This window comes from Muscardinus avellanarius (genome assembly GCF_963383645.1).
Source record: "Muscardinus avellanarius genome assembly, chromosome: 18".
Lineage (NCBI taxonomy): Eukaryota > Metazoa > Chordata > Mammalia > Rodentia > Gliridae > Muscardinus > Muscardinus avellanarius.
In genome coordinates, this window is record NC_137804.1 from 24,493,041 (window position 1) to 24,520,882 (window position 27,842).

At 49.4% G+C, this 27,842-nt stretch overlaps 1 protein-coding gene across 1 annotated transcript; it reads left to right on the forward strand.

The window, feature by feature from the left end:
* Nucleotides 1-256: 256 nt before the first annotated feature.
* On the forward strand, nt 257-27,842 carry DNASE1L3 (deoxyribonuclease 1L3; the record flags this gene model as incomplete). Its single annotated transcript, XM_080715990.1, has 8 exons — nt 257-394; nt 8,232-8,320; nt 11,415-11,504; nt 12,354-12,466; nt 18,334-18,446; nt 21,631-21,788; nt 27,354-27,450; nt 27,723-27,842. 8 exons carry the CDS (start codon nt 257-259, stop codon nt 27,840-27,842), a joined length of 918 nt encoding a protein of 305 aa, XP_080572116.1.

Sequence of the window (27,842 nt, forward strand, 5' to 3'; positions counted from 1 at the left end):
CTAAATTAGGCATGCCAGTCTCCTCGGCAGGGCGCCAAACACAGGGGCTCCTACAAGCCTCGCGCAGTGTCTTCATTTCCTTGGGGATTAAAACCCATGATCTTTGGTTCCTCGGAGAAGTGAAAGTAGCTAAGAGGAATCCAGTAATTCCTGTTATCTGCAAGCTTCATAAGTCACTTGAGCCGGGAGGTGGCAGGAGCCTACACGCCCGCTGCTGTCTCTTCTCCCGTCCATCCCAAGCCCGAACAGCGCCAGGATGTCCCGGAGCCTGGGCACCCTGATGCTTCTCCTCGCCCTCCCTGGCACCCTGGCCCTGAAGCTCTGCTCCTTCAACGTGAGGTCCTTTGGGGAAAGCAAGACGGGAAACAGCAAGGCCATGGACATCATCATGAAGGTAAGCTGTCCTTCGGCGGGGCTCGGGAGGACTCTAACTCAACATTGCCCTTGGGCTGAAGGCAGCAGCTGGCTTGGCATTGGGTATCGATAGGAAAGGAAATGATTACAAGAGCCGTGGCCCCTCTTGGGGACTCCTGCCCTATTCTAAAACTGGGGTGATAGCTGTGCCTCCCACAGGAGTGTTCTGAGGGCTCCCCAGATAGGGGGAGGTAAAGCTCTTAACACCAGCATCTGGACGGTAGTAAATTCCAGGTAAGGACCTCGAGGCTGTTTGGGTGATTTCATGACTGCCGGGCACCATAATTACCTGATTCTGTTTCATCATCCTTTTGATCAAGGATCATTATCCCCTATGCAGAGATGCTGAGCAAAGCAAGATGAAGTAGCCGGGCACAGTGGCACACCTGCAATGCCAATTCTTGAGAGTCTGAGACAGAAGGATTGCAGGAGCGAGGCCCTCAGCCATTTAGTGAGACCCTGGCTCAAAATAAAAATTAAGCTTTCCCCCGACTCCATCTCTAAGTGCATAACTTCCTCTGCACTTAGATAATGCTGTCCTTGGGTGACGTGGCCGGTGACTGGGGACACCGCTCACATTTCTCTGGAGTCCGTCGACCCTCTTGGTCCCATAGGTTAACTTACTTAGGATGCTGGCAGTGGGGTTATTGCCTTAAAAACCCCAGAGGCCCCATGGTGGGGTGGACATGACAGGAGCCCTGGCACCGTGAGAGCCAGGGGTCGCTTCACTGCCATCTGTCTACATCCTCCCACAAAATGGGGGGCATTGCCTCCAGCAGGGGCAAGAAGGCGGAGGGCCCAGTGAGTAGGACCCGGCACCCCTGGCACAAGGCAGGAATTGGTGTTGCTAGGCAGAGGACTCAGTGCTTTCTTCCTCAGCAGTCCTGAGCCCTGTCGACCCTGCCCGTTGGACGGTACCCAGGGCCTCTAGATGCCGTTGTTTAACCAGGTCGGCTGTGCCAAGCGTGTGGGTGCCGGACATGTGGCTCCGTGGGGAGCTCTGCCATGCAGGGAAACTATGTCCTCACATCTTCACCCATGGCCGTGTGGAGCCTGGGAAGCTGCCACGTTCCCATCACCCCGCACCTGTCCATCCCAGGAGACATCAGCGCAATCTCAGCACCTGTCTCTTTGTTCTGTGATGATTCCATTCTTACACACAGCGCCTCTTTTGTGCTGCCAGAGCCTACCAAGCGTGTCTGAAGTCTTTGTCAAGAATTATTCTCTCTGTGGGGTGTGGTGGCACACACTTGTAATCCCAGAACTTAGGCGCCTGAAACAGGAGGATCCCAGGTTCAAGGACAGCCTCCGCAACTTAGTAAGACTCTCAGCAACCTAATGAGACCCTGTTTTCAAATAAAATAAAATAGGCATGTAGCTAAGAGGTAGAATTCCGCTGAATTCAATCCCCAGCACCACATTAAAAGAAAAAAAAAAAAAAAAGAATTACCTTCACCACCAATGCCACAAAAGCATCCTTCCCGCCAACAGAGCTGTCATAAAACCCTGCCAGAGGTGCCCTACAGAGCAGTTACAGTTAAGCCCAAAATGCCAAGCTTTCAAAAATGAACTTTTGGGAGTTTAAGACAAGAGGATCATGGGCTTGAGGTCAGCCTCAGCAATTAATTAATTAATTAATTAATTAATTTGTGGTACTGGGGATGGAACCCAGGAGCATTCTACCTCTGGGCTACACCCCCAGCCCTATTTTTTTATTCTTTATTTTGAAACACGATCTCACTGAGTTGCAAAGGGCCTTACTAAGTAGTAGCTGAGGCTGTCCACAAACTGCGATCCTCCTGTCTCAGCCTCCCGAATGCTGGGATTGCAAGTGTGTGGCACCACACCTGGCTACCCTCACCAATTTAATGAGACCTTCAGAGACTTAGCGAGACCCTGTTTCAAAATAAAAAATTAAGCCAGGCGTGGTGGCGCATGCTCGTAATCCCAGCATTTGGGAAGCTGAAACTGGAGGATCGCGGTTTGTAGACAGCCTCAGCTACTACTTAGTGAGGCCCTTTGCAACTCAGTGAGATCCTGTTTCAAAATAAAGAATTAAAAAAAAAAAAAAAACTAGGGCAGGGGGTGTAGCTCAGAGATTGACTGCCTCTGGGTTTCATCTCCAGACCCTCAATTAAAATAGAAATAAAAATAAAAATAAATTTAAAAATAAATAAATAATTAAATAGGGCTGGGGGTGTGCCTCAGAAGTAGGATATCCCTGGGTACAATCACCAGTACCACAAAATAATAATAATAAGGCCAGGCGTGGTGGCGCACGCTTGTAATCCCCACGCTTGGGAGGCAGAGACAGGAGGATCGCGCAGTTTCGAAGCCAGCCGCGCTGGTGTAAGAGACTCTGTTTCAGATATATAAAATAGGTCTGGGAGTGTAGCCTGGAGGTAGAAGGGCTTCCAGGAACCCCAGTACCACCAAAAAAATAAAAATAAAAAAAAAATAATAATAATAATGGAATTGATTCCAGGGTCCAATGACTGAGCACTATTATAATCCAAAGCTTTTATAGTCTTATTTAATATAAGGAGGTGGGCAGTATATCCTCCAGTTGAAAAAGGAGAAAACTGGGGCTGATAGGGGTAGGCGACTCCTCCGGGTTTCAGGAACCATGGGCACCCAGCCATTCCCTCTGGGATGGCTCCTCCTCTTTTCCCCATTGGATTGGTCCCTTGGGGGGCAAACATGAGAAGGTTGTGTCATTCTGCCTCCGCGGGGGAGGCTGGAAGGCAAGGAGGCTGCCTTCTGCCCTGGGCTTGCCCTCCCTGCCAGGGCCAGGTGTCCCGGTGCCGTCCCTGCCGGGTGTCTCCTGCTGATTCTTCAGTTTCCACCCTCAGAGCAGAGCCTGTGTACCAGGCCTGCTGTACGCTATCCAGCCTGACTTCTGCTTCCCAAGATGGCGCCACGGGAGGTGGAGGTATTGGTATTTTCTCAGGTTACAGCTAAGGAATGTGGGGGACCCAGGGAGGTTAAGCGGCCTTCTTAGGGTCACATGGCTGATGAAGGATAGAATCGAGATACAAACCCCAATGCCACTTGATTCAAAGTCCATAGTTAGAACCACTGGGCTAATCATTCCAATGCCAATTTTGTAAGTAAATATATAAATCACTTGGGAAAACATCTGGGAGGCAGCCAGACACGGTGGCGCACGCTTTTAATCCCCGCACTTGGGAGGCTGAAACAGGAGGATCACACAGGTTCAAAGCCAGCCTCAGCTACGTAGTGAGGCTCTCAGCAACTTAGTGAGACCCTGTTTCCAAATAAAGTATAAAATAGGTCTGGGAGTACAGCCTGGAGGTAGAAAAGCCCCTGGGTTCCACCCCCAGTACCACACACAAAAAAAAGTCTGGGTGGTGGGGCTGGTTTTTTTTTTTAATTGTCTTCTCTGTCTTTTCAGGACTTTCCAGATGTTTCACAACAAGCAACATTATTTTTATAATTAGAAAATTACAACCAAAACTTTTTGGGGTGTGGTGCTGATGAGTGAACCAGCTAAGCATTGTGTATTCTACCACCCAGGTTTATCCTCAGCCCAACAAAATCAGTTTTTAAAGAACTGAATAGGAGCTGGGTGTGGTGGCACATACTTATAACCCCAGCACTCAGGAGACTTAGCCAGTAGGATTTCAGGAATTTAGTGAGACCTTGTTCCAAAATAAAAAATTAAAAGGGTAGGGGGTGTAGCTCAGAGGTAGAATGCCCCTGGGTTCAATTCCCAGTACCAAAAAATGAACAAAAGAATGTCTTATTATTACAGGATTAAATAGGAAAGTGAGTAAAGTGATTCCCCTGCTTTCTTACAATGCAATAAGAAAAATTAAAAACAAGAAGACAGATCAGCGATGGTGGCACAGGTCTATAATTCCAGGACTTAGGAGGGGAGAAGGGAAATCACAGGTCTAAGGGCAGGCTCAGCAAGTCCTGAGACTCAGCAACCTAGAAATCCTGTTTCAAAATAGGGCTGGGAGTGTATCTTGGAGGTAGAATGCCCCTGAGTTTAAACCCCAGAAACACACACACACACACACACACACACACACACACACACACTATATATATATATATATATATATATATATATATATATATATACACACACATATTTGTGCCCAGCTGGCTCTAGAATGTTTCTCGCTCCCTTCTCCCTTTCTTTCACTCGTATCAGATGCTATGGCAGCAGCGGGGCATCAAGTTATACATAAAGCCGAGTCTAGCTGTGGCCTGGCATGCAGTAGGCCCACAATGAAATTTAGTTGGATGGATGGACCAGTGGATGAGTAGGTGGGTGGAAGGAAGGAAGGAAGGAAGGATGGATGGATGGATGGATGGATGGGTAGGTAGATGGGTAGGTGGGTAGGTGGGTGGGTGGGTGGCAATCAGCTACAGTTACAGGAGAATTCCGACAACGGAATCTTGAGCCATTGCTCATTGCAGTGCAGGTTCTTGTCTATAGGAAATCTTTCCAGAGATACCAAGAGAACAGGCCAGGGGAAGTGGACATCAGTCACAGCTGGAGATACGGGGCTCAGAAGTGCGTGGTAGACAAGGAAGGGGTTGTAAACAGGAACCCAGAGGCCGAGCTTTCCCAGCAAAGGGAGCCTGAACCCATGGCCTATATTTGCTTTGCGCCAATGGGTCACACAAAAAAAGGGCCCTTGGTCCTTGAAGAGGCGCGATCACAAGCACATGCAGATCTTCTTGGCTGGCCAGTGTAGTGGTCAGGAGGGCTCTGGTAGGGCGAGACCCACACCTGTCATTCCAGTACTTAGGAGGCTAACACAGGAGGATCTCAAGTTAGAGGCCAGTGTGTGGAAACTTAATGAGACCCTGTTTCAAAATAACAAATAAAGCGGGGTGTGGTAGTGCATTTTGTAATCCCAGACTCAGCTCCTTAGTGAGGCCCTCCACAACTTAGTGAGAGCCTGTTTCAAAATAAAGAGTAAAAAATAGAGTTGGGGTGTAGCTCGGAGGTAGAATGCCCCTGGGTTCCATCCCCCAGTACCGTAAAATAAAAAAAGAAGTATTGGGGTGAGCTCAGTGGTAGAGCGTTCCTAGGTTCAATCACAATACCATAAAAGGAGGAGGACTTTGGGGTGCAGGGGTCCTATTATCCCACTTTCTCTTAGTGTTCAGATTATTAATGTTCACTGTGAGCCTCAGAATAACCACCTGTATGTTAGGAATATTAAGAAGAAATATTGCTGGGTCTGGTGGCGCAGCTTGTGATCCCAGCATTCAGGAGGCTGAGACCGGAGGATTGCGGTTCACGGCCAGCCTCAGCTACTTAGTGAGACCCTCTGCAACTCAGTGAGACCCTGTTTCAAAATAAAGAATGAAAAATAGGGCTGGGGGTGTAGCTCGGAGGTAGAATGCACCTGGGTTCTATCCCCAGTAATGCCAAAAAAAAAAAAAAACATAACTTCTACTGTTTCATAATGCCCTGTCCTTTTTTTTCTTCAGCACATTAGATTGATGTTTTCCCATTGGGGAGACTTGGGTTGTTTCCACTGTTACTGTTGCAATGCATCTTCCTCTTTTTTATTTCTTATTTTTTGTGGTACTGAGAATAGTACCCAGGGGCATTTTACATCTGACCTACACCCCAGCCCCCAACCCTATTTTATTTTTTTATTTGGAAACAGGGCCTTACTAAATTGCAGAGGACCTCACTAAGTTGCTGAGGCTGACCTCGAACCTGGGATCCTCTCGTCTCAGCCTCCCAAGTACTGAGATTGCAAGCGTGCACCACCATGCCCAGCTGCGTCTTCCTCTTTGATCTGTACAAGTGATAATAATGATAATCAGCATCGTCTACTCTATGTTTTTACATGGCCGGCACTGTTTAAGTAGCCACTTAATCCTCCAGCAACCCTGCAAGACCCCACGAGGGATGGACTATTATCATCTAATTTATAGATGAGGAACGGAGGTGCAGAGAAATAGACAGTCTTCAAAGTAGGAAAACGGAATCAAAGAGTGTGTACATTTTTACAACTCTTCCAGAAAGATCTGTGACTAACGCAACAGGCGGAGCGTTCCATGATCCTCTGGGCGGAAGCAATTCCTTCCCCAACACGTCAGGCCCGTGACCCTTAGGCAAATTCTGTTTGTCTCTCTAGTTGTAGCCAGTCGCTGCCGTTGCCTCCCTCCCTGGACTCGAGCCTGTGAGAGCCGGGGCTGGTCCTTACCAGGTGGGCACCGTGGGCTTTTCAGTCTCCATCTGAGCTCAGAGCCCGACTCCCGCCCATCCTGGCAGTTCGACTGTAGGTGGTCACTGCGCCGCCCTGAGCTTGGCTTCCCCCTGTGTTCAATGAGCTGATGACCACGGTCATCTCGCGGGGCGTTGTGAGGCTCCGAGTAAGTTCATAATAAACGTTAGCGCTGGCCCGGCGTGGTGGCGCACGCTAGTAATCCCGAGGATCCCGAGGATCGCGCAGGTTCGAAGCCAGCCGCGCTGGTGTAAAAGACCCTGTTTCCAAGTAAAAAAAAAATATATATATAATAGGTCTGGGAGTGTAGCCTGGAGGTAGAAGGGTTTCCAGGAACCCCAGTGCCACCAAAAAACGAAACAACAAAAGAACAAAAAAGTCAGCTCTGATCATTCTACCTTTTGACGGCTGTAGAATCCAGCTTTGTCCTTTTAATTGTGAAGGCCTTTACTGCGTGTTATTGTTGCTGTTAGGAAGTTATTTAAGTAAACCACAGCTAGGGTATGTGAGGGTCTGATTCTAGGCTCTGGGCCTGCATTGTTGGGTTCAGATTCCACTATGGCTACTTTCTAGCTGGGTTACTGTGTAGTTGACTTGATTTTCCCTTGTATCTGCCCTCTCTTTTTATTTATTTATTTATTTATTTATTTATTTATTTATTTATTTATTTTGCAATACAGGAAATAGAACCCAGGGGCATTCTACCTCCGAGCTACACCCCCAGCCCTATTTTTTATTTTTTATTTTTTGTGGTACTGGGGTTCCTGAAAGCCCTTCTACCTCCAGGCTACACTCCCAGACCTATTTTTTACATTTTTATTTGGAAACAGGGTCTCCTAAGCCAGCGCGCACGGCTGGCTTCGAACCTGCACGATCCTCCTGTCTCTGCCTCCCAAGCGCGGGGATTACAAGTGTGCGCCACCATGCCCGGCCTCCCAGCCCTATTTTTTATTCTTTATTTTGAAATAGGGTTTCACTGAGTTGCAAAGGGCCTAAGTAGTTGAGGTTGTCCATCAACTGCGATCTTCCTGTCTCAGCCTCCCCAATGCTGGGATTACAAGCGTGCATCACCACACTCGGCTTAATAAAAAGTCTTATAATTTCTCTTTTTTCCCCTTGTACAGGAGATTGAACCCAAGGTCATTCTACCTCTGAGCTATACCCTCCAACCCTTTTTATTTTTTTGTTTAAAAGAGAATCTCGGCTGGGCATGGTGGCACAAGCTTATAATCCCCGTGCTTGGGAAGCTGAGACAGGAGGATCGCACAGGTTCGAAGCCAGCCTCAGCTACTTAGTGAGGCTTTCAGCAACTTAGTGAGACCTTGTTTCCAAATATAAATATAAAGTAGGTCTGGGAGTATAGCCCGGAGGTAGAAAGCCCCTGGGTTCCACCCCCAGCAACACCAAAAAACAAAACAAAAAAAAACCAGAGTCTTGATAGGTTGCTGAGGCTGCCCTCAAGCCTGTGATCTTCCTGTCTCAGCCTCCCAAGGACTAGGGTTACAGGTGTGTGCCACCAGACCTGACTATCACAAGGCTTCATACTTTGCAGAAAATGGCCTCACCCTCCTGGGAATTCTCTGTCTGCAGGTCATCAAGCGCTGTGACGTCATGCTCCTGATGGAGATCAAGGACAGCAACAACATGATCTGTCCCCAGCTGATGGAGAAGCTGAATGGGTACGTGGGGCCGGCCAGGGCAGCCAGACCCGGGAACTGAAGGCGATGTGGGAGCCGGGGCTTACCGCGAGCACCGGCTCACAGGGCCAGGCTCCCCTCCCTTAGGCTGGGCCTGGGAACCGTCAGCTGCTGGGTTGGAAATGAGAACATAAATAGAGCGGAAACAGGCGAGGGGATGGGGCCGATGGAGAAATGAAAGCAGCTGACAAAAAGATGAGCTAAGTCCTGTTATTCATTTCTTTTGTGGTTCTGGGATGGAACCCAAGGGACTTCTGCCTCCAGGCTATACCCCCAGCCCTTTTTATTTTAAAGCAGGGTCTCACTAAGTTGCCAAAGTTCTCGCTAAGTCTCTGGGGCTGGCGTCATACCTGTGATCCTCTGTCTCTGCCTCCCAAGTACTGGGATTAGAGATGTACCACTCCATCTGGCCCCTTATTACTTTTTGTTTTGAAACAGGGTTGCACTAAGTTGCTGAGGCTGGCCTTGAACCTGCGGTCCTCTTATCAGAGCCTCCCAAGTACAGGGCTTACAAGTATATGCCACCTTGCCCAGAAGAAGTCCTGTTTGTTTTTGTTTTTGTTTTGTTTTTGTTTGCAGGTCTGGGGATGGAACCCAGGGGCATTCGACCTCCGAGCTACACCCCCTGCCCTATTTTTTAATTCTTTATTTTGAAACCAGGTCTCACTGAGTTGCAGAGGGCCTCACTAAGTAGCTGAGGCGGTCTGCGAACTGCCATCCTCCAGTCTCAGCCTCCTGAATGCTAGGATTACAAAGAAATTCTGTTATAAAAAGAAAAGAAAAAAAATGTTGGGATGCCAAAGATGTTGGGGTGAGTTCTTGGCTCAGGAACTCGGGGTCTGCAGGGTCCTTGGCTGACGTGATGGAAAAGAATTTGACATAGAGGTTTATTGGGGAAAAGGGGAGGAAATACACATTCAAGAGAGAATGCGGGCCCCTCAAGATGAGGAAGGCATTTTGGGGAGTTCAGGGTTCTCTTCTTATAGGGGACTTTCGTGAGGGGTGGGCTAGAGAAGGTATGTGAGGATGAGCTCAGTTCGGTAGTCCCTAGGCGGTTTATGGTGGGCAGGTGGTCTGGCAGCCTTAGGGTGGGTGAGCTCAGTCCAGTAGTCCCGAGGCGCTTCCTGATGGTCTGTGGTCTGGTCAGCCTTAGGGTGGATGATCTTGGGTTGATTGGGGTCCTCATTAGTTGATTGACGGATAAGCTGGGATATCCTAAATTATAGGGGTTTTTTTGAAATATTGTTAACTCTAGGATCTACAGGTTTCCCAAGAATTTATGGGAGAGTCAGGCCTGGGAAAGAGAACTGGTTTGTGGACTAGAGGCTGAAGCATTTCAGCTCCAGGTTCTTATATCAAAGTTATACTTTTCCTTCCTGTCTCCTTTCTACCTACTTATTCCTTCTATCCTACAACAAAAAGACTGAGCCAGGCATGGTGACGCATGCTTGTAATCCCAGTACTTGGGAGGCTCAGACAGGAGGATGGCAGGTTCAAAGCCAGCCTCAGCTACTTAGACTCTCAGCAACTTAGTAAGACCCTGTTTCCAAATAAACAATAAAAAAGAGGTAGACAACCCCTAAGTTCCATCTCCAGTACCACACACAAAAAAGAAAGAATTGAATGTTAATAAGAGAAGAAAGGGTCAATCAAATTATGGCATGTCCACAAGCTGGGATATTATGTTGCTGTTAAAAAAGCATGCATACTACAAGCCAGGTACAGTGAGCCATGCTGCAATCCCAGATACTCAAGATGATGAGGCAGGAGAACTGCAAGTTCCAGGCCAGCCTGGGCAAGACCCTGTCTCAAAATAAACTAAAAAGGGCTAGGGGCGTAGTTCGGTGGTAGATGGTTATATAACATGTGTGAAGGCCTGTGCTCAACCCCCAGTGTTGCAAAAAGAAATGTCGATTTTATTTTTATTTATTTTATTTATTTATTTATTTATTTATTTATTTATTTATTTTTGCGGGTCTGGGGATGGAACCCAGGGACATTTGACCTCCCGAGCTACACCCCCTGCCCTATTTTTTTTTTTATTCTTTATTTTGAAACCGGGTCTCACTGAGTTGCAGAGGGCTTCACTAAGTAGCTGAGGCTGTCCGCGAACCACGATCCTCCAGTCTCAGCCTCCCGAATGCTGGGATTATAAGCGTGCACCACCACGCCAGGCCTAAGAAATGCCTATTACAAAATAATTTAGAGCTAAATGTTTCATTATGGAAGCACAGCTACAATATGTGATCATTTGACCTGATAAGGTTGACTTCGCCCGGAAGGATGAGCTGTAGCCCCTCAGAAGGGTTTCTGAAAAAATAAGAGCAGGGCTGCGCTGGGGACGTCGCTCAGCTCAGTGATAAAGTGCTTGCCTAGCATGCTCAAGGCCGTGGGTTCAATCCCTAGTGCTGCAAAAATAACAAGTGAATAAGCCGGGCGTGGTGGCGCACGCTTGTGGTCCCAGCATTCAGGAGGCTGAGACAGGAGGAGCACGGTCCACGGCCAGCCTCAGCTACTTCATGAGGCTCTCTGCAATTCAGTGAGACCCTGTGTCAAAATACAGAATAAAAAAATAGGGCTGAGGGTGTAGCTCAGAGGTAGAATGGCCCTGGGTTCCATCCCCAGTACTGCAAAAATAAATAAATAAAAGTAAATAAACAACAAATAAAGGTCTGTCAGATGTCCCAGTTCCAGTCAACAGTGGCCCTTCTTACTGGATTCAGAAGTTATGATGGAAGCCGGGCGTGGTGGCTCACGCTTGTAATCCCAGAGCTTGGGAGGCTGAGACAGGAGGATCGCATAGGTTAGAAGCCAGCCTCAGCTGGTTTAAGAAACCCTGTTTCCAAATAAAATATAAAATAGGTCTGGGAGTATAGCCCGGAGGTAGAAGCCCCTGGGTTCCATTCCCAGTACCACCAAAAACAAAAAACAAACAACAACAACAAAAAGGTTAAGATGGAAATAGCTGCTCCACACATTGCTACTGGGGATGCGAAGGTGGCTTAGAGCTAGGGGCGTGTGCAGCAGGGCTCTGTCCATCCTCTAAGACTCAGCATGAAATCCTCATGTTTCCTAGAAACTCAAGGAGAAGCATAACGTACACCTATGTGGTCAGCTCTCGGCTCGGAAGAAACACGTATAAAGAGCAGTACGCCTTTTTCTATAAGTAAGTATAATCTCTGCTCCATGGATCAGGATCCACCTAAAACTGTGACCCTGAATGGAATCAACTACCTATCTTGTCCTCAAAATAGGATTTTGATCTCTACCCAGTTCTCAGTATCAATCAAAACAATGGATGTCAAAATTGAAACTAACACGGCCTGACGTGGTGGCGCCCGCTTGTAATCCCAGCATTCGGGAGGCTGAGATCGGAGGATCGCAGTTTGCGGACAGCCTCAGCTACTTAGTGAGGCCCTCTGCAACTCAGTGAGACCCTGTTTGAAAAAGAAAGAATAAAAAAATAGGGCAGAGGGTATAACTTGGAGGTCAAATGCCCCTGGGTTCCATCCCCATACCTGCAAAAAATAAATAAAAATAAAAATAAATAAAAACAGACTAAAAAATAGAGCTGGGGGTATAGCTTGGAGGTGCAATGCCACAAAAAAAAAAAAAAAATTGGGACTAATGCAAGGTACTCAATCTTTAACCAAGGAAACACCAGCCTCTTCGTAGCATCTAATTTGTCGGTTGCCCCATGGTTTCCTGGGTCAGTTCTTAATTCTTCACTGTCAAGTCCTGGCCCCGGGCTGGAAGCCCACGCCGTCCAGCAGGACTGACTCCTGAACTCCATGGTCTCGTTGCCTCTCACTAGTAACCCAAGTCTGACCCTTCGCTTGTGGGTCGGCTTGGGCCCTGCCGACTTGGCCTTGTTCTCAGACACAAGATCCTCCCAGCTCCAGAGCCCAATCTGGAGGCTAATAGGGATGCAGGGATCTGAGCCTCTACTTCTTAAAAAAAAAAAAAAAAAAAAAAAGGAGGCTCAGCACAGACGACTTCCTTTATTCTCTTGTAGGGAAAAGATGGTATCTGTGAAGGCAAAATACCTCTACCATGACGACCAAGATGGGGACAGAGACGTATTTTCCCGGGAGCCCTTTGTGGTCTGGTTCCAGTCTCCACACACCGGTGAGACCCACAGGCCTCTTGTCTGTGACCTCCCTGGAGCCCGGGAATGCGCAGCCGGCTGAGCACCTGTGTGCAGTGCTCCGGCTCCCGCAGACCTCCAGGAGGGCGGGGGTCCAGGTGCCAGCGTGGGGCTCCCCTAGTGCCTGAAGGGAGAGCACGCGCTGCGGTCCAGTGGCGCCGGCGGGCTTCCCAGATCACCAAGACTGGAGGCCGCGCCAGCCCGATCCCCGCTTCTAGGGCCAGTGATAACTACACTCTCATTGGAGCATTTAGGCTCATGGAAATGATTTGCCACAATCCCTTGGTTCCTGCCAAGTACACTAGGCCACCATCTCCTCCTCCTCCTCCTCTTCCTTCTCCTCCTCCTCCTCTTCCTTCTTCTCCTTCTTCTTTTTGCGGTACTGGGGATGGAACCCAGGGGCATTCTGCCTCTGAGCGACACCTCCAGCCCTATTATTATTTTTAGTCTTTATTTTGAAATAGGGTCTCACTGAGTTGCAAAGGGCCTCACCAAGTAGTAGCTGAGACTGTCTGCGAACCTTGATCCTCCTGTCTCAGCCTCCCAAATGCTGGGATAACAGCGTGCACCACCACACCTAGCAGTCCTTCATTTTTAAAAGCCCCAGTGATGGCCACCAAAGGTGAATGCCAGCCGAGCGTCTCTCTCCCTGCAGTCCCTGGGTAGCATCTTGTCACAGACTGCCAGGAGGGAGGGGATCCGAGGCAGTGCACTCTGAGCTCTGGCAGCCATGCTATTGACCTCTGATAAAGTACCTGTTTCCCGTAATCCTTGCAACACACTACAGGTAGTAACCAGGATTATCCCCTCTTTACATGCAAGGCAACTTGAGATTCAAAATGGTGCAGTCACCTATCTGGGGCCTGGCACAGTGGTGCACGCCTGTAATCCCAGTACTTGGGAGGCTGAGACAAGAGGATCACAGGTTCCAGGACAGCCACAGCAACTTAGTGAGACGCTCAGCAACCTAGCGAGGCCCTGTTTCAAAATAAAAAGGACTGGGGATGTATTTTGGAGATAGGATAGCCTGGGTTAAATCCCCAGTACCAAGACAAAAAAATAAAAATAAAAAGGTACTACATTTGTTTTATAAATTGCAGCTGCATAGAATCAAATATGTTTTTAGTACCTACTGTGTGCCAGGCTCTGCTGAGGCCACCAGATAAAACAGACAAGGTCCCTGCTCTTGTGAAGTCGTATTGCAGTAAAGGAGATAGATCATGACCAAATAAAGAATGCTGAGCTGGGATAAATAGCTCAATAGTGGGGTGCACGCTCAAAATGCACAAGACCCAGCAGGGCGGAGTGGCTCGTGCCTGTTATCCCAGTACTTAGGAGGCTGAGACAGGAGGATAGAAGGCTCGAGGCCAGCCTCAGCAACTTAGCGAGATCCTGTTTCAAAATAAAAATATAAAATGGGCCATAGGTGGCACTCAGAGGTAGAAAGCCCCTAGGCTCAATCCTCAACACCAAATAAATAAAGATATTCAGAGTTACATGTACACCTTTATTCATACACACCAGTATAAACATCTGAATCATGGAGTTAACTATTTCTGCCCAGAGTTAATTAGCTGGGGAGGAGCACTTTAAAAAAACAACCTGGGGAGAAGAAAGGGGCCACCGAAGGTAAGAAGTGCCTTCAGAAGGTGTGCGCAATGGCCTCTTTGTCATACACACCACTGACATTCAGCTGGCTAGGAAGACAGCCTCCCCACCCCAGTAATTAGTCCTCAGAGAGTCCCGAGCCTTTGTGGACTGCTCAGTGAACCTGTTTGTTCTAAGCCTCCAGCCTCCCTCTGCCCTCCCCCCCTCCACTATTATCTGGGACAGCACCGCCTCTTTGGAGATTTTAATTCTCGTGCCAGGACAGCTGCGTCCCATTGATCTGGGATTAAAGACAAAGGAGTTAGCTATTTTACTCATTAATTTATCCATCTACCACTCACCCACCCTCCCACTCATTCATTCATGTGTTCAGTCAGCAAACTTTGTGTGTGTTGGGGGAGTGGGTGCTGAGGGTTGAATCCAGGGGCATTCTACCCCCAAGCCACACCCCCAGCCCTTTTTATTTTTTGTTTGGAAACAAGGTCTCACTAGATTGCTGAGAGTCTTCTAAGCTGCTGAGGCTGGTCTCAGACCTGGGATCCTCCGATCTCAGCCTCCCAAGTGCTGGGTTTACAGGTGTGTGCCACCAGGCCTGGCTGACAGACATTTGTGAGCGCCTCCAATGTGCTGGGCACCATGCTGGGTTCTGAGGCCAAGAGAGTGAACTCAGGTGCGAGTGGGCTAAACGCTAAAGCAAAGGAAGTGACTTTAGAGCATTAGGCGCACCGATTAGGGGCGTCAGGGTCCTAATCATCCCCCCCACCTCACATGGGGGGATGAGGAGGGTGTTACGGTTTGGGGGAACCATTCCCGGGGACCTCTGTTAGGCTCCTGGAAACTTCCCCGTAGCCGCGGGTCCTTGTCCAGAACTAGAATCAGTGTAACACTAGTCCAGACTCTCGCTGAAAACTTAAATGAGTTTATTATTATAAAGACATAAATACAGGAGACAGTTACAGCCCCATACTATCCATACTATCCAGGGATAGTATGGGGGGGGGGTGGCCCGAAACGAAGTCACCGACAATTCTGTTATGGTTGTAACTTATGACGCCATTAGAAAGAGGGAAAGATAGGGCTTAAAGCACTGCGCCACAGAGTGACAGAGTGGGAAGACCCAAAATGGAGTCACTGAAGATTCCTGGACACAGGGTATTTTTATAACCAGTCTTCTGACTCGGCGAGATCTGCACTTTCTCCGAGGCAGGGGGTCAGGTCTTTTGATAGACCAACTCCGTCTCTGGCACAGACCCCCACACCTTTTGATACACTCCAAAATGTGTTAAGTTGCTTATGGAAGTCTGGGATTCCCCGACATCCTTGAGAAAGTCGGCTTCTCTTAGAGATGTAAAAAGACCCTAGGCTTTCGGGCTCCTTCTATTCTCTTGCTAATTGCCCGTGGCGCCTGGAAATCTGCAGCCCTTTCCTTGAAGCTCCTGGCTTTTTACTACTGGAGATATATTTTGAAAATTGGAAATATTTCCCAATACTGATATATTAATACATTTTGACGCCTTTTCCCAGTACTGGTACAGAGGGGACGCTGAGCTGTGACCTGAAAGAGCCAGCCCTGCAGAGGCCTGGGAGAGGCTTTTTTTTTTTTTTTTTTTTTTGTGTGTGTGTGTGTGTGTGTGTGTGTGTGTGTGTGTGGCACTGGGGATGGAACCCAGGAGTCTTCTACCTCCAGACCTATTTTATATTTTATTTGGAAACAGGGTCTCACTAAATTGCTGAGAGCCTCACTAAGCTTCTGAGGCTGGCTTCGAACCTGCGATCCTCTTGTCTCAGCCTCACAGTCCTGGGATTACAAGTGTGCACCACCATGCCCAGCTCTGAGAGACTTATTTGAAGGGGGGGAGGCACCAAGATCACAAAGCTGAGAGGCAGGGAGGGATCAGAAAGAAGCTGAGGAGCAAGGCAGAGGCACAAGGAGAAGAGCTGGAGGGGAGGCTGGAGCCGGAGCCTGTGCCCTGGGGAGGAGACACCCCACAGATCCCCGTGAGGTGAGAGAGGGTGGGCGTTATGGTTGTAGTGGTGCTGTGGGCCCTTTTTCCTCTATTCAACTCAAATTTGTTGAATAGGGAAATTAAAACTAATAGGTTGGTGTAGCTTCAACAAGTCTTTATTACAATATTGGTAGGAAATAGAAAAAGAAGAGATGTAAAAGCAAGTGTGCCTGGGCCTGCTGGAGAGCCCGGCAGCGGAACTGGCCCCCTCTCCATCCCCAGCCCATAAATAGATTTTGTGTTGATACGTTCTTGTCATCATTACCAAAGCACTGGGCTAGTAACTTTTTTTTTTTTTTTTGGTGGTACTGGGGTTCGTGGAAGCCCTTCTACCTCTGGGCTACACTCCCAGGCCTATTTTATTTTTGGAAACAGGGTCTCTTATGCCAGTGCAGCTGGCTTCGAACCTGCGATCCTCCTGTCTCCGCCTCCCAAGCGCGGGGATTACAAGCGTGCCCGGCGCTGGGCTAGTAATTTTTTTTTTTTTTTTTTTTTTTTTTTTGCCAGGTTTAGCCTCTTTTCCTCTGGGCAGTGCGCTTACCGAGTGCAGAGCTCCATAATCTACCTTGTTTCTGTCTCTATTAATTTAGCAGGATTGGTTGCTCATCAACTACAGGGGCTTTGAAGCAGCAAATGGAGTTTCCCTTTCCTATAAGCAGTCCAGGTCACAAAGAAAAGGAGATAAACAGAGGCCCTGGCTGTCTCTACATATTTTCAGGGCTAAAGGCTTCATTTGTCTCTAGGGCTTTTAGAGGCTAAACGCCTTAATTTCCTTTGCGTTCTTACTATAGGTTAGGCATTAGGACAACGTCAGAGAGGGGAGCTCTGCAGTGAAGCGCCACCGCCCTCCCTGCCTGGGCGCTTACATAGCACCCAGGCTCTCACAGCTTTTTACATTTTGGAAATTAATACCAGAGCAATTTTCCAATACTGGCACAAAAGGACCCAGGCAGAGAATCGGGAGCGCCCAGGAGGAGGTGTCAGGTCACAGGCAGGTTCCCAGGTAACAAGGGCAGGTCCGCACCTGCCACTCAGGCTCTCTCAACTCCAACTGGTGGGGGTTCTGTTCAGACGCTCCACAAAAGCCATTTTATTTTTGAAATAGCTTTTGTGGAATCTATTCTTGATTCCAAAAGGAGTATGAACTGGCAAGCCTTAGTTTTTTAAAATTAGAAAAATGTTTCCCTTAGTGTAAAAATCCAAAAGAATTGCAATTTTAAAAAAGTAGAGCCGGGCGTGGTGGGTGGCGCATGCTTGTGATCCCAGCATTCAGGAGTCTGAGAGCAGAGGATCGCTTTTCACAGACAGTCTCAGCTACTTTGTGAGGCCCTCCACAACTTAGTGAGACCCTGTTTCAAAATAAAGAATAAAAATAGGGCAGGGGTGTAGCTCGGAGGTCAGATGCCTCTGGGTTCCATCCCCAGACCTGCCAAAAAAAAAAAAAAAAAAAGTAGAACCACGTGGTGTCCCAAGGTTGTAATCCCAGTACTTGGGGAGGCTGAGACAGGAGGATCACAGGTTCACAGCCAGCTTCAGCAGCTCGTGAGACCCTCTTCAACTTAATGAGACCCTGTTTCAAAATAAAATAAGGATGGGGGTATAGCTCAGAGGTAGAATGCAATCCTTTGTACCACAAAAAAAGTAGAAAACACAACTATAAATATATGTTTTTAAGAATTTACCAATTAAAAAAAGAAAAAGCAAGAAGCCAGGCATCATGGTGCACACCTCTGCAACTTGGAAAGCTGAGACAGGAAGAACACAGGTTTGAGGGGGCCTCAGTGACTTAGACCCTTAGCAACTTAGTGAGACTCTGTTTCAAAAATAAAAAGGGCCGGGGTGTTGCTGAGAGGTAGAATGCCCCTAGATTCAATTCCTAGTACCCCCAAACTAAGGAGGAGGAGGAGGAGGAGGAGGAAGATGAGGAGGAGGAAGATGAGGAGGAGGAAGAGGAGGAGAAAGGTAAAGCAGAAGAAAAACAGACTTGCAAAGAGAGAGCTAGAGGGGAGCCCTTAGCGCAGGCCAGAACCTCTGTCTGTGAGCACCGTCTTAGCTGTTAAGGGTAACTAGGAGCAGAGTCTTTCATGCACTCAAAATAAGCAGCCCAGTGACCCCAAGATCATCGGGGTCTCCGCACTGCTGACACAGGCAGCCACTCACGTGGCCTGGCTTCCTAGCAGAGCCAGTGGGTGCCGGGCAGGGAAGGTGTGACCCGTTACTCTCCTGTCCCCCAGCTGTCAAGGACTTCGTGGTCGTCCCCCTGCACACCACCCCAGAGACATCCGTGAGAGAGATCGATGAGCTGGCCGATGTCTACCTGGATGTGAAACGCAGGTGGAAGGCGGAGGTGAGGGCCTGTGGGTGTGCCAGTCCCCAGGGGCAGAACCCCAGGCGGGCGGGCCGGGCACGGCGTGCCACTCCACAGCATCTCAGGCTTTCCCTCAGCCCTAGACGTGCCTCTTGTGGACACAAGGGGCCAGGGAATTCATGCTTCGCACTGTTGACAGTGGCTGTCAGCAGGTGCCAGTGACGGCAGCGCAGGGCGCTGGGCTGAGGCTGCACGCGGATGAGCCCATCTCATCCTCCCAGCGATCCCACCAGGTGGCCACTTCCATCGGCCCACTGCGCACCCCGAGGGAGTGAGGTGGAGAGAGGCCGGGTGTTTTATTTTTAATTAATTAATTAATTTATTTATTTATTTATTTTGTGGGTCTGAGTATGGAACCCAGGGGCATGCGACCTCCAAGCTACACCCCCTGCCCTATTTTTTATTCTTTATTTTGAAACAGGGTCTCACTAAGTTGCAGAGGGCCTCACTAAGTAGCTGAGGCTGTCCGCAAAGCACGATCCTCCGGGTCTCAGCCTCCCAAATGCTGGGATTACAAGCGTGCGCCACCACGCCTGGCTTCTAGGCCAGGTGTTTTAGTCCCAGGGACAGGCTCTCCAGATGGCTCTGAGGAGAGGCAGTTTTGCCTGCCATCCGGCCGTGGCACCTGTAGCTGTGTGCCTGGAGGCTTCCCTATCCCTCCTTCCTCCTCTCGCCAGGATGTAAGTCCTGCCAACCCCCTCCCTCCCACCATTCAAGGTGCCAGGTGAATGAAGGTGGATACCCCTGGGGCACACTGCAAAGAATGAGGGCCGAATCCCATTGCTTGTGTGCAAACAGGACAAGAGAAAGGCTTCATTCATTCATTCATTCATTCAACAAGAGTATATTGAACATCTACTGAGCCGCGTCGCTGGGGGCATCAGTGCCCAGACGTGAACAGGGGGACTCATGATGAGGGGTCTCCTGCGAGGACAAGAGAGAGGTCCTTGGCTTCACTGCTGAGAATGCCCGGCCGCGATGGCTGGGGTAGAGCACAGTCCTGCCACCCGCTTCTCCAGGACTTACTGTTGCCTCTGCCCCCTGCCCCAGTGCTCTTGGGAGATGCGGGGTTGTTTGTTTGTTTGTTTGGGGTGTTGGAGACTGAACTCAGGGGCATTCTGCCTCCCAGCTGCACCCCAACTTTTTGTTGTTTTTGAAACAGGGTCTTGCTAGGTTGCTGAAGCTGGTCTCAAACCTGCCATCCTCCTGTCTCAGCCTCCAAATTTCTGGGATTACCAGTGTGCACCACCACACTCAGCTAAGATGCAATTTAAACTTAATGCAATTTAAACTTTATAAAACACTGCACACTGTCCTGGTGCGTAGTGAAGGCTCTGCAAATCACGCCCAAAGATCACTCAGGTCAGGGCTAACACCCTGTCCTCAACCGCGCCCATTAATCTCAGGGGAAATGTGATCGCTGAGGTCGCGATGAAATGTTCTGGAAGAAAACTCATAGTCAGCAACCACCGCAAATAGCAGCACCGACAGGGAAATCGGACACTTCCTGTCTATCGTGGAATGATAAACTTCTGTTCCAAGAGCCTCCCAGGGAAAAATACTTCCAACACAGCAAGTTGCCGTTGGTGCTGGGGTGGGGAGGAGCAGCTCACCCTGGGGCTCCTCCGCTTTCTCCAAGGGCTGAAATTGCACAGGAATAAGTTTCCAACCACAAAACAATAGGGGGAGAGAGAGTGGTGCCAACGCGTCAGCTTGGCGCCCAAGGACACCTTTCCTGCTTGGAAACCAAGCTGTTGACTCACTCCTGTGCCTGCGTGTTTCTGCGGTACTTGGAGCCAGAAACAAACCTCCTAGTTAGCTGAATCCTTCCATCCTGCCACCTCTGCTCCCTGAATTACAGAGTCAAGGTGACGAGGCACAGGCCGGAGTGGTGAGGAAAACCTCCTCCTTCCCCTGCAGAACACCCGCCTTAGCTGGGCAAGGTGCCCGGGCCTGTAATCGCAGTACATGGGGGACTGAGACAGGAGGATCGCAGGACACGCTGAGGAGAGCCCAGCTACTTAGTGAAACCCTTGGCAACTAGGTAGCTTGGAGGTAGAATGCCCTGGGGTTCAATCCCGAGACCCAAAAACAACAACAAAAAGAACCCACATATAGAAGACCAGGTGGGTTAAAGAACACAAAGTTGCTAGCTCGCCGTTCTTTAGGCTAGAAAGGTCTGTGAGCAGGGCTGTTTCTCCTGCTGGGCCCTCCGTTTGCCTGCGGATGGCCCTCTTCTCTCTCCACAGCATCCCTGTCTCCCTCCCTCCTCTCTTCTCGTCTCGTCTTCTCTTCTCTTCTCTTCTCTTCTCTTCTCTTCTCTTCTCTCTCTCTCTCTCTCTCTCTCTCTCTCTCTCTCTCTCTCTCTCTCTCTCTGTCCTAATCTCCTTTTCTGTTTGTTTGTTTTGGTTTTGTGTGGTGCTGGGGATGAATCCAGGGCCATGTGCTTGTTTATGCTCTACCACTGAGTGGACCCCATCTCCTCCCCTGTTTAGAAAAGCGCCAGTCCTATTGGGTTAGGGCCTGCACACGTGACCACATTTTACCTTAACTACCTTTTTTTTTTTTTTTTTTTTTTGCAGGTCTGGGGATGGAACCTAGGGCATTCGACCTCCAAGCTACACCCTCTGCCCTAATTTTTATTCTTTTATTCTGAAACCGAGTCTCACTAAGTTGAGGAGGGCCTCACTATGTAGCTGAGGCTGTCCACAAACCCCGATCCTCCGATCTCAGCCTCCCAAATGCTGGAATTACAAGCGTGTGCCACCACGCCCGGCTCCCTTAACTACCTTTTTAAAGATCCTATCTCAGCTAGGTGAGTACACACCTGTAATCCCAGCATTTGGGAGGCTGAGACAGGCAAGTCTCTCAGTAACCTAATGAGACCTTGTTTCAAATCAAAACATAAGAAAGGCTAGGCGTGAAGCTCAGAGGTAGAATGCCCCTAAGTTCAATCCCCAACAACACATGCACACGCGCACCCTGTCTCCACATACAATCGCAGTCCACCACCCTGGGCTCAGGACTTTAGCATGAGAAGGGGCTCAGCCCACAGCAGCCCCCGCTGTCTATCGTGTATGAGAGCGGAGTGGCTGCTGCCAGTGCCAGGCACAGCCTGAGCAGCCGCGTCCACCTAATGATGGGTCTGAAACATGCCTTTCAGAATTTCGTTTTCATGGGTGACTTCAACGCTGGCTGCAGCTACGTCTCCAAGAAGGCCTGGAAGAACATCCGCTTGAGGACCGACCCCAGGTTCGTTTGGCTGATCGGGGACCAAGAGGACACCACGGTCAAGAGGAGCACCCACTGCTCATACGACAGGTAGAGCTCGTGGGCCCGCAGTCGCTATAGCGCCTGCAGCGTGCCAGCCTGCTCCGGGAGGGCCGAGGGCGCGCCAGGCTGGGGAGCGGGCCCTTCCACTTCAGGCTCCGCGCCGGGCTCCTGCAGCGTGAGCTGAACAGCCCGAGCCGCAGCCCTGGGCCCTGGAGCTTAGCAGTGCCAGCGTTGACGCCAGGCAGGCCCCAGTTCAAATCCTGATTCTACCACTTAAGGTATCTATGACTAAGAGGCTTTTAAGTCTTCCGTGTCCTTGTTTGTGAAAGGGAGAGTGCGGCGGCGTCTCACTCGGGGAGCCATGACAAGGACTAAGTGAAGGGACATATATAAAGCTGCCGGCACCGAGCCTGCGGTGTGCAGTGCTCGGGCTTCCCCACGCCACCACAAGGATGCTGTACAGCTCCGTCCCCTCGCTGGCCATTAGATTATAACCAAGGGTTGCGATCATAAACACTGCAGAATGGACGCCCCATGCAGATATTTTGTGCAAATATTGATGATCCCTCAGGGTGCAGCCATAAAGATGAGAGCAGCTAGTGCGCTTTCATAGCTGCTGCTGCTCATTCTAAATGCAAATGCACATGTTTGAACGCTGGCCTTCCTTTGCACTTTTATAGTCCAACCGGGCTGGGCGTGGTGGCGCACGCTGGTAATCCCAGTACTTGGGAGGTGGAGACAGGAGGATCCAGGTTCGCAGACAGTCTCAGCTACTTAAGCCCTTTGCAACTCAGTGAGACCCTGTTCCAAAATAAAGAATAAAAAATCGGGCTAGGGGTAGAGCTTGGATGTAGAATGCCCTTGGGCTCCATCCGCAATACCACCAAAAAGAAAGAAGAAAGAAAGAAAGAAAGAAAGAAAGAAAGAAAGAAAGAAAGAAAGAAAGAAGAAAGAAACAGAAAAAAGTCCATCTGGGGGTTTTCCGGCGCTGTCACTTTTGCTTCTTTAATCTGGAGGGAAGTGGGAGCGCCCAAGCCTGTGAACATCAGCTGTCTGCAGCAGAGACCACAGCAGGGAAGCCCCTGGGAGTTTGGCCCGCGGTGACCACAGTTCCCAGAGCTCAGCCAGCTGCTGGGGAGCACGAGGTGGCACAAGGTGACCCCTGCAGCAGAACCGCCCCGTGCCTTCGCTTCCCAGGCCCTGGGGCCAGGCTTCCGCTTCCATCCCCAGGGCTCCTCTGTTCCTCTTGAGGCTTTCAGGGCTGCTGATTTCTTTTCTTTTCTTTTCCTTTCCTTTTTCCTTTCTTTCTTTCTTTCTTTCTTTCTTCCTTCCTTCCTTCCTTCCTTCCTTTTCTTTTTTTTTTTTTGCAATACTGGAGATGGAACCCAGGGGCATTTTACCTCCCAGCTACACCCCCTGCCCTATTTTTTATTCTTTATTTTGAAACAGGGTCTCACTGAATTGCAAAGGGCCTCCCTAAGTAGCTGAGGCTGGCCTCCAACTCCAATCCTCCCATCTCAGCCTCCCGAATGCTGGGATTACAGGCCCGGCTTGCTGCTTCCTTTGAAGATGGCATTGCTTCAGCTTGCCAAAATGGAAACCCAGGCCAGAGGCGGTGATGCACGGTGGTAATCCCAGTACTTGGGAGGGTCACAGGTTCAAGGCTGAACTCAGCAATTTACCCAAGATCCTGTTTCAAAATTAAAAGCAGGGCATCAATCACCAGTTTATAAAAGAGAGTGGGGATAGAAAAGAAAAGAGGAGAAACCCAGGTGGGAAGCTGCAGTGTGAGTCCCTGCTCACCCTGAAGGGCCTCCAGCCAGGCTGGGAGGGGCCCTTGATCACTCACATGTGCAGCTCTGGGACCTTGGGCCAAGTCCCTTCTCTAGGGAGCTGTTCTCCCTGGCCAAAACGGGAGCGACTGAAAAGAATGACGCAGAAAAGCAGTCACGGGACGGAGGTCCATGACAGATGGGGGTGGGGAAGGAGACTAAGAAAGGAAAGGACCCTGCTCACATACATGCGCGCCAAAGGATGTGAGGTGACACAGGGTGTGTGTGTGTGTGTGTGTGTGTGTGTGTGTCTGTGTGTGTGTGGTGCTGGGGATGGTTCCCAGGGGCATTCCACCTCTGAGCTACACCTCCAGCCTAATTTATTATTGTATTTTGAAACAGGGCCCAAGTTGCTGAGGCTGCCCATGAACTTGTGATCCTCCTGTCTCAGCATCCCAAGTACTGGGATTACAAGGGTGTGCCACCATGTCCAGCTTAGAGAGGATTTGATAGAGAATATATGCATATATATTTATATTTATATACACATTTATATTCTTTATGTAGAATATACACATATTCTGTATGTTTAAAAACATATATATATGTGTGTGTATATATGTGTGTGTATATATATGTATGTATGTATGTATGTATGTATTACTGGGGATTAAATTCAGGGAATTCTACATCACCAGTCCCAGCTTGAGTAGTTTCTTATTTTGGTGCTCTAAAATTTCTGGGTTTCATAATTATATATATCAAATATAATTATAAAATTATATATATTATATATTAAAGTTATATATATTATATATAATTATATATATAACTTTTATGTTTTACAAATGATATTTTTAAAATGGGCTTAGGCCAGGCACCGTGGAGCATGCCTGTAATCCCAGTGACTAAGGAGGCTGGGGCAGGAGGATCACAAGTCGGGGGCCATCCTGGGTAACTAGTGAGACCCTATCTCAAAATAGAGAATAAGAAGGTCTGGGGTGTAGTTCAAGGTAGAATGCCCCTGGGTTCAATCCCCAGTACTATACACGCACCAAAAATTTTTGACTTATACATACTCATCTCAATTCCAGTCTTTGTTCTGTGTTCAAATATTTGTTGGGCACCCCCATGTGCCACACGCTGGGGAGCACACAAAAATGGCCAAGGCCAACTGGGTGCGGTGGTATATGCTTGTAATCCCAGCACTTGGGAGGCTGAGACAGGAAGATCACAGGTTTATGGCCAGCCTCAGCTACTTGGTGAGACTCTATTTTAAAATAAAGAATAAAAACTAGAGCTGGCGGTAAAGCTCGGAGGTAGAATGCCCCTGGGTTCCATCCCCAGTACCACACACGCACCAAAGAAAAAAAGTGACTTAGACACAATTATCTCAATTCCAGTCTTTGTTCTGTGTTCACATGTTTGTTGGGGACCCCCGTGTGCCACACGCTGGTGGACACGTCCAGACGCCCAAGGCCTGCCTGGGCCCTGCAAAAGCAACATGCACAGCACCCCTGCGCACGTCCCTGCACCCATGGCACCCCTGCGCACGTCCCTGCACACACAGCACCCCTGCGCACGTCCCTGCATCCACGGCACCCCTGCGCACGTCCCTGCACACACAGCACCCCTGCGCACGTCCCTGCACCCACGGCACCCCTGCGCACATCCCTGCACACACAGCACCCCTGCGCACGTCCCTGCATCCACGGCACCCCTGCGCACGTCCCTGCACACACAGCACCCCTGCGCACGTCCCTGCATCCACGGCACCCCTGCGCACGTCCCTGCACACACAGCACCCCTGCGCACGTCCCTGCATCCACGGCACCCCTGCGCACGTCCCTGCACACACAGCACCCCTGCGCACGTCCCTGCACCCATGGCACCCCTGCGCACGTCCCTGCAGACATCAGAAACAGGAGAGCCTCGAGTATGCTCTGGTTTCTCCTTGCTCTGAGTCTTAAACAAATGGCTTTCACAAATCTCTGACTTGCCATGAAAAGTGTACATTTGGGTAGAGTCAGAAGTGTGGTTAACAATCTAAGAAACTCAAACCACCAGAGAACAGGAAGGGCTCAGAGGAGGGACCATGTGGACCCTGCTGGCTTCACCCGCTTGGGCCAAGCTGGAGTCCGGTCCCAAAACCCTTTGGACTCCCACACCCGATTGTGTCATCAGTACACAGCACCTGTGCTGTGAGCTCTCTCTAGCTGCTTCTTTAATTCCATTCATTTAGCCCGGCATGGGGCTCATGCCTGCAATTCCAGTACTTGAGAGGCTGAGGGAGGAGGATCACAGGTTCAAAGACAGACTCTGCAACGTAGCGAGACTCCCGGCAACCTAGTGATACCCTGTCTCAAAACAAACAGAAAAGCAGCCAGGTACTGTGACACATGCCTGTAATCTCATTACTTGGGAGGCTGAGACAGGAGGAACGCTGGTTTGGGGCTAGCCTCAGCTACCTAGCAAGTCCCTCGGCAATTTAGCAATACCCTGTTTCAAGATTAAAAAAAAAAGATAAACTGGGCGTGGTGGCACACGCTTGTAATCCCAGCATTTGGGAGGCTGAGACTGGAGGATCGCGTTTCGTGGACAGCCTCAGCTACTTAGTGAGGCGCTCGGCAACCCAGTGAGACCTTGTTTCAAAATAAAGAATAAAAAATACAAGGCTGAGATAGAATACCCCTAAGTTGCATCCCTAGTACAGCAAACATAAATAAAATAAGTTGGGCTGGGAGTGTGGCTCAGAGGTAGAATGCTCTTGGGGTCGATCCCCAATACCAATAAATAAATAAACCCATTGCCAGGCGTGGTGGCGCACGCTTGTAATCCCAGCACTTGGGAGGCTGAGACAGGAGGATCACACAGGTTCGAAGCCAGCCTCAGCTACTTAGTGAGGCTCTCAGCAACTCAGTGAGACCCTGTTTTCAAATAAAGAATAAAATAGGTCTGGGAGTATAGCCCAGAGGTAGAAAACCCTCTGGGTTCCATCCCCAGTACCACACACACACACACACACACACACACACACACACACAAATCTATTAACTTCTTACTGAAATTAATTTGTAAAGGAAATGTACTTCTACGGTAAGAAAACAGCATCGTTTGCCATAGGTTGAAGACATCAAGACAGAGGCCCAGTGGACCCTACCTGTCTAGTGTTAAATTTTGACTTAGTGAGTTTGCCTATAGAATGCCGGGAGGTAGAAGCGTACTCTCTGTCCAAACTCGGGCTTAAGGAGGTATTAAGGCTAAGCCAGCAGCTGCCTGAGAATTTTTCAATAATCTCATCAGGAAACAGAAAATGAAACACATTTCTCAGCATGCAAGTCAGTGCTGCATGGCGGAGCGTCCACGTGTCATATAAAAGCTGTTCTCACAAGCCAGGTTCAGTGGTGCAGACCTGGAAGCCTAGCTACGTGGCGGCTAAGGCGAGGGGTTTGCAAGTTGGGCAATCCAGCAAGACCCTGTCTCAAAAAGAAAAAAAAAAAATAGAAAGGCCTGGGATGTAGCTCAGTGAAAGAATGACCTTGGGTTCAATCCCCTGATACAAAACAAACAAACACAGAAAACCATTTTTACACCACCAGGGACACCTGCCAATAACGGGAGACACTGTCCTGGGCTCACAGGGCCGCGGCAGGCACAGATTCTATTTAGCCGTCGCTGCCACTGTCTGCTGGGGTGACAGGGTAGAGGCAGCTGTGAACTTGAGGCACCTTCGAAGGGTCGGGCTGCCCAGTCAGCTCCAGAGGTCAAGCGCAGACCTCGGTCTCAGCTCAGAAATCAACAGTGTGGATTAATGTGACGGTCTTCCCTTCCCTGGCTCCAGGATCGTGCTTAGAGGAGAAGAGATCGTCAGCTCTGTGGTTCCCAAGTCCAATGGCACCTTTGACTTCCAGAAAGCCTACCAGCTATCTGAAGAGGCGGTAAGGCTGCCATCTCCTCTGTCTGTGGGCTGGTATCATTCTTTGACACCACATTGGGCCATTTGGACCTTAGTCTCTCAACCTACAAGTCCATGATTTGGGGACTTGATGTTTCTGATGGGGCTGGACCAAGGCCAGTGCTCACCAGCGCTGCTGGGCGGCGGTGGGCATTTCATCTTCCCTCTCTCTTCTTAAATTTGCTCATCACTAGAACGACAGTATGTCCCAGGCATCGTCTACTCCCCAGATCTAACTCCCTTTTCTCCTTTCAGGCCCTGGAAGTCAGCGATCACTTTCCAGTTGAATTTAAACTACAGTTTTCAAGGGCTGTTACCACCACCAGAAAAAAATCTGTTCCTCTGAAGAAGAGAAAAAAAGCCAGTCGCTCCTAG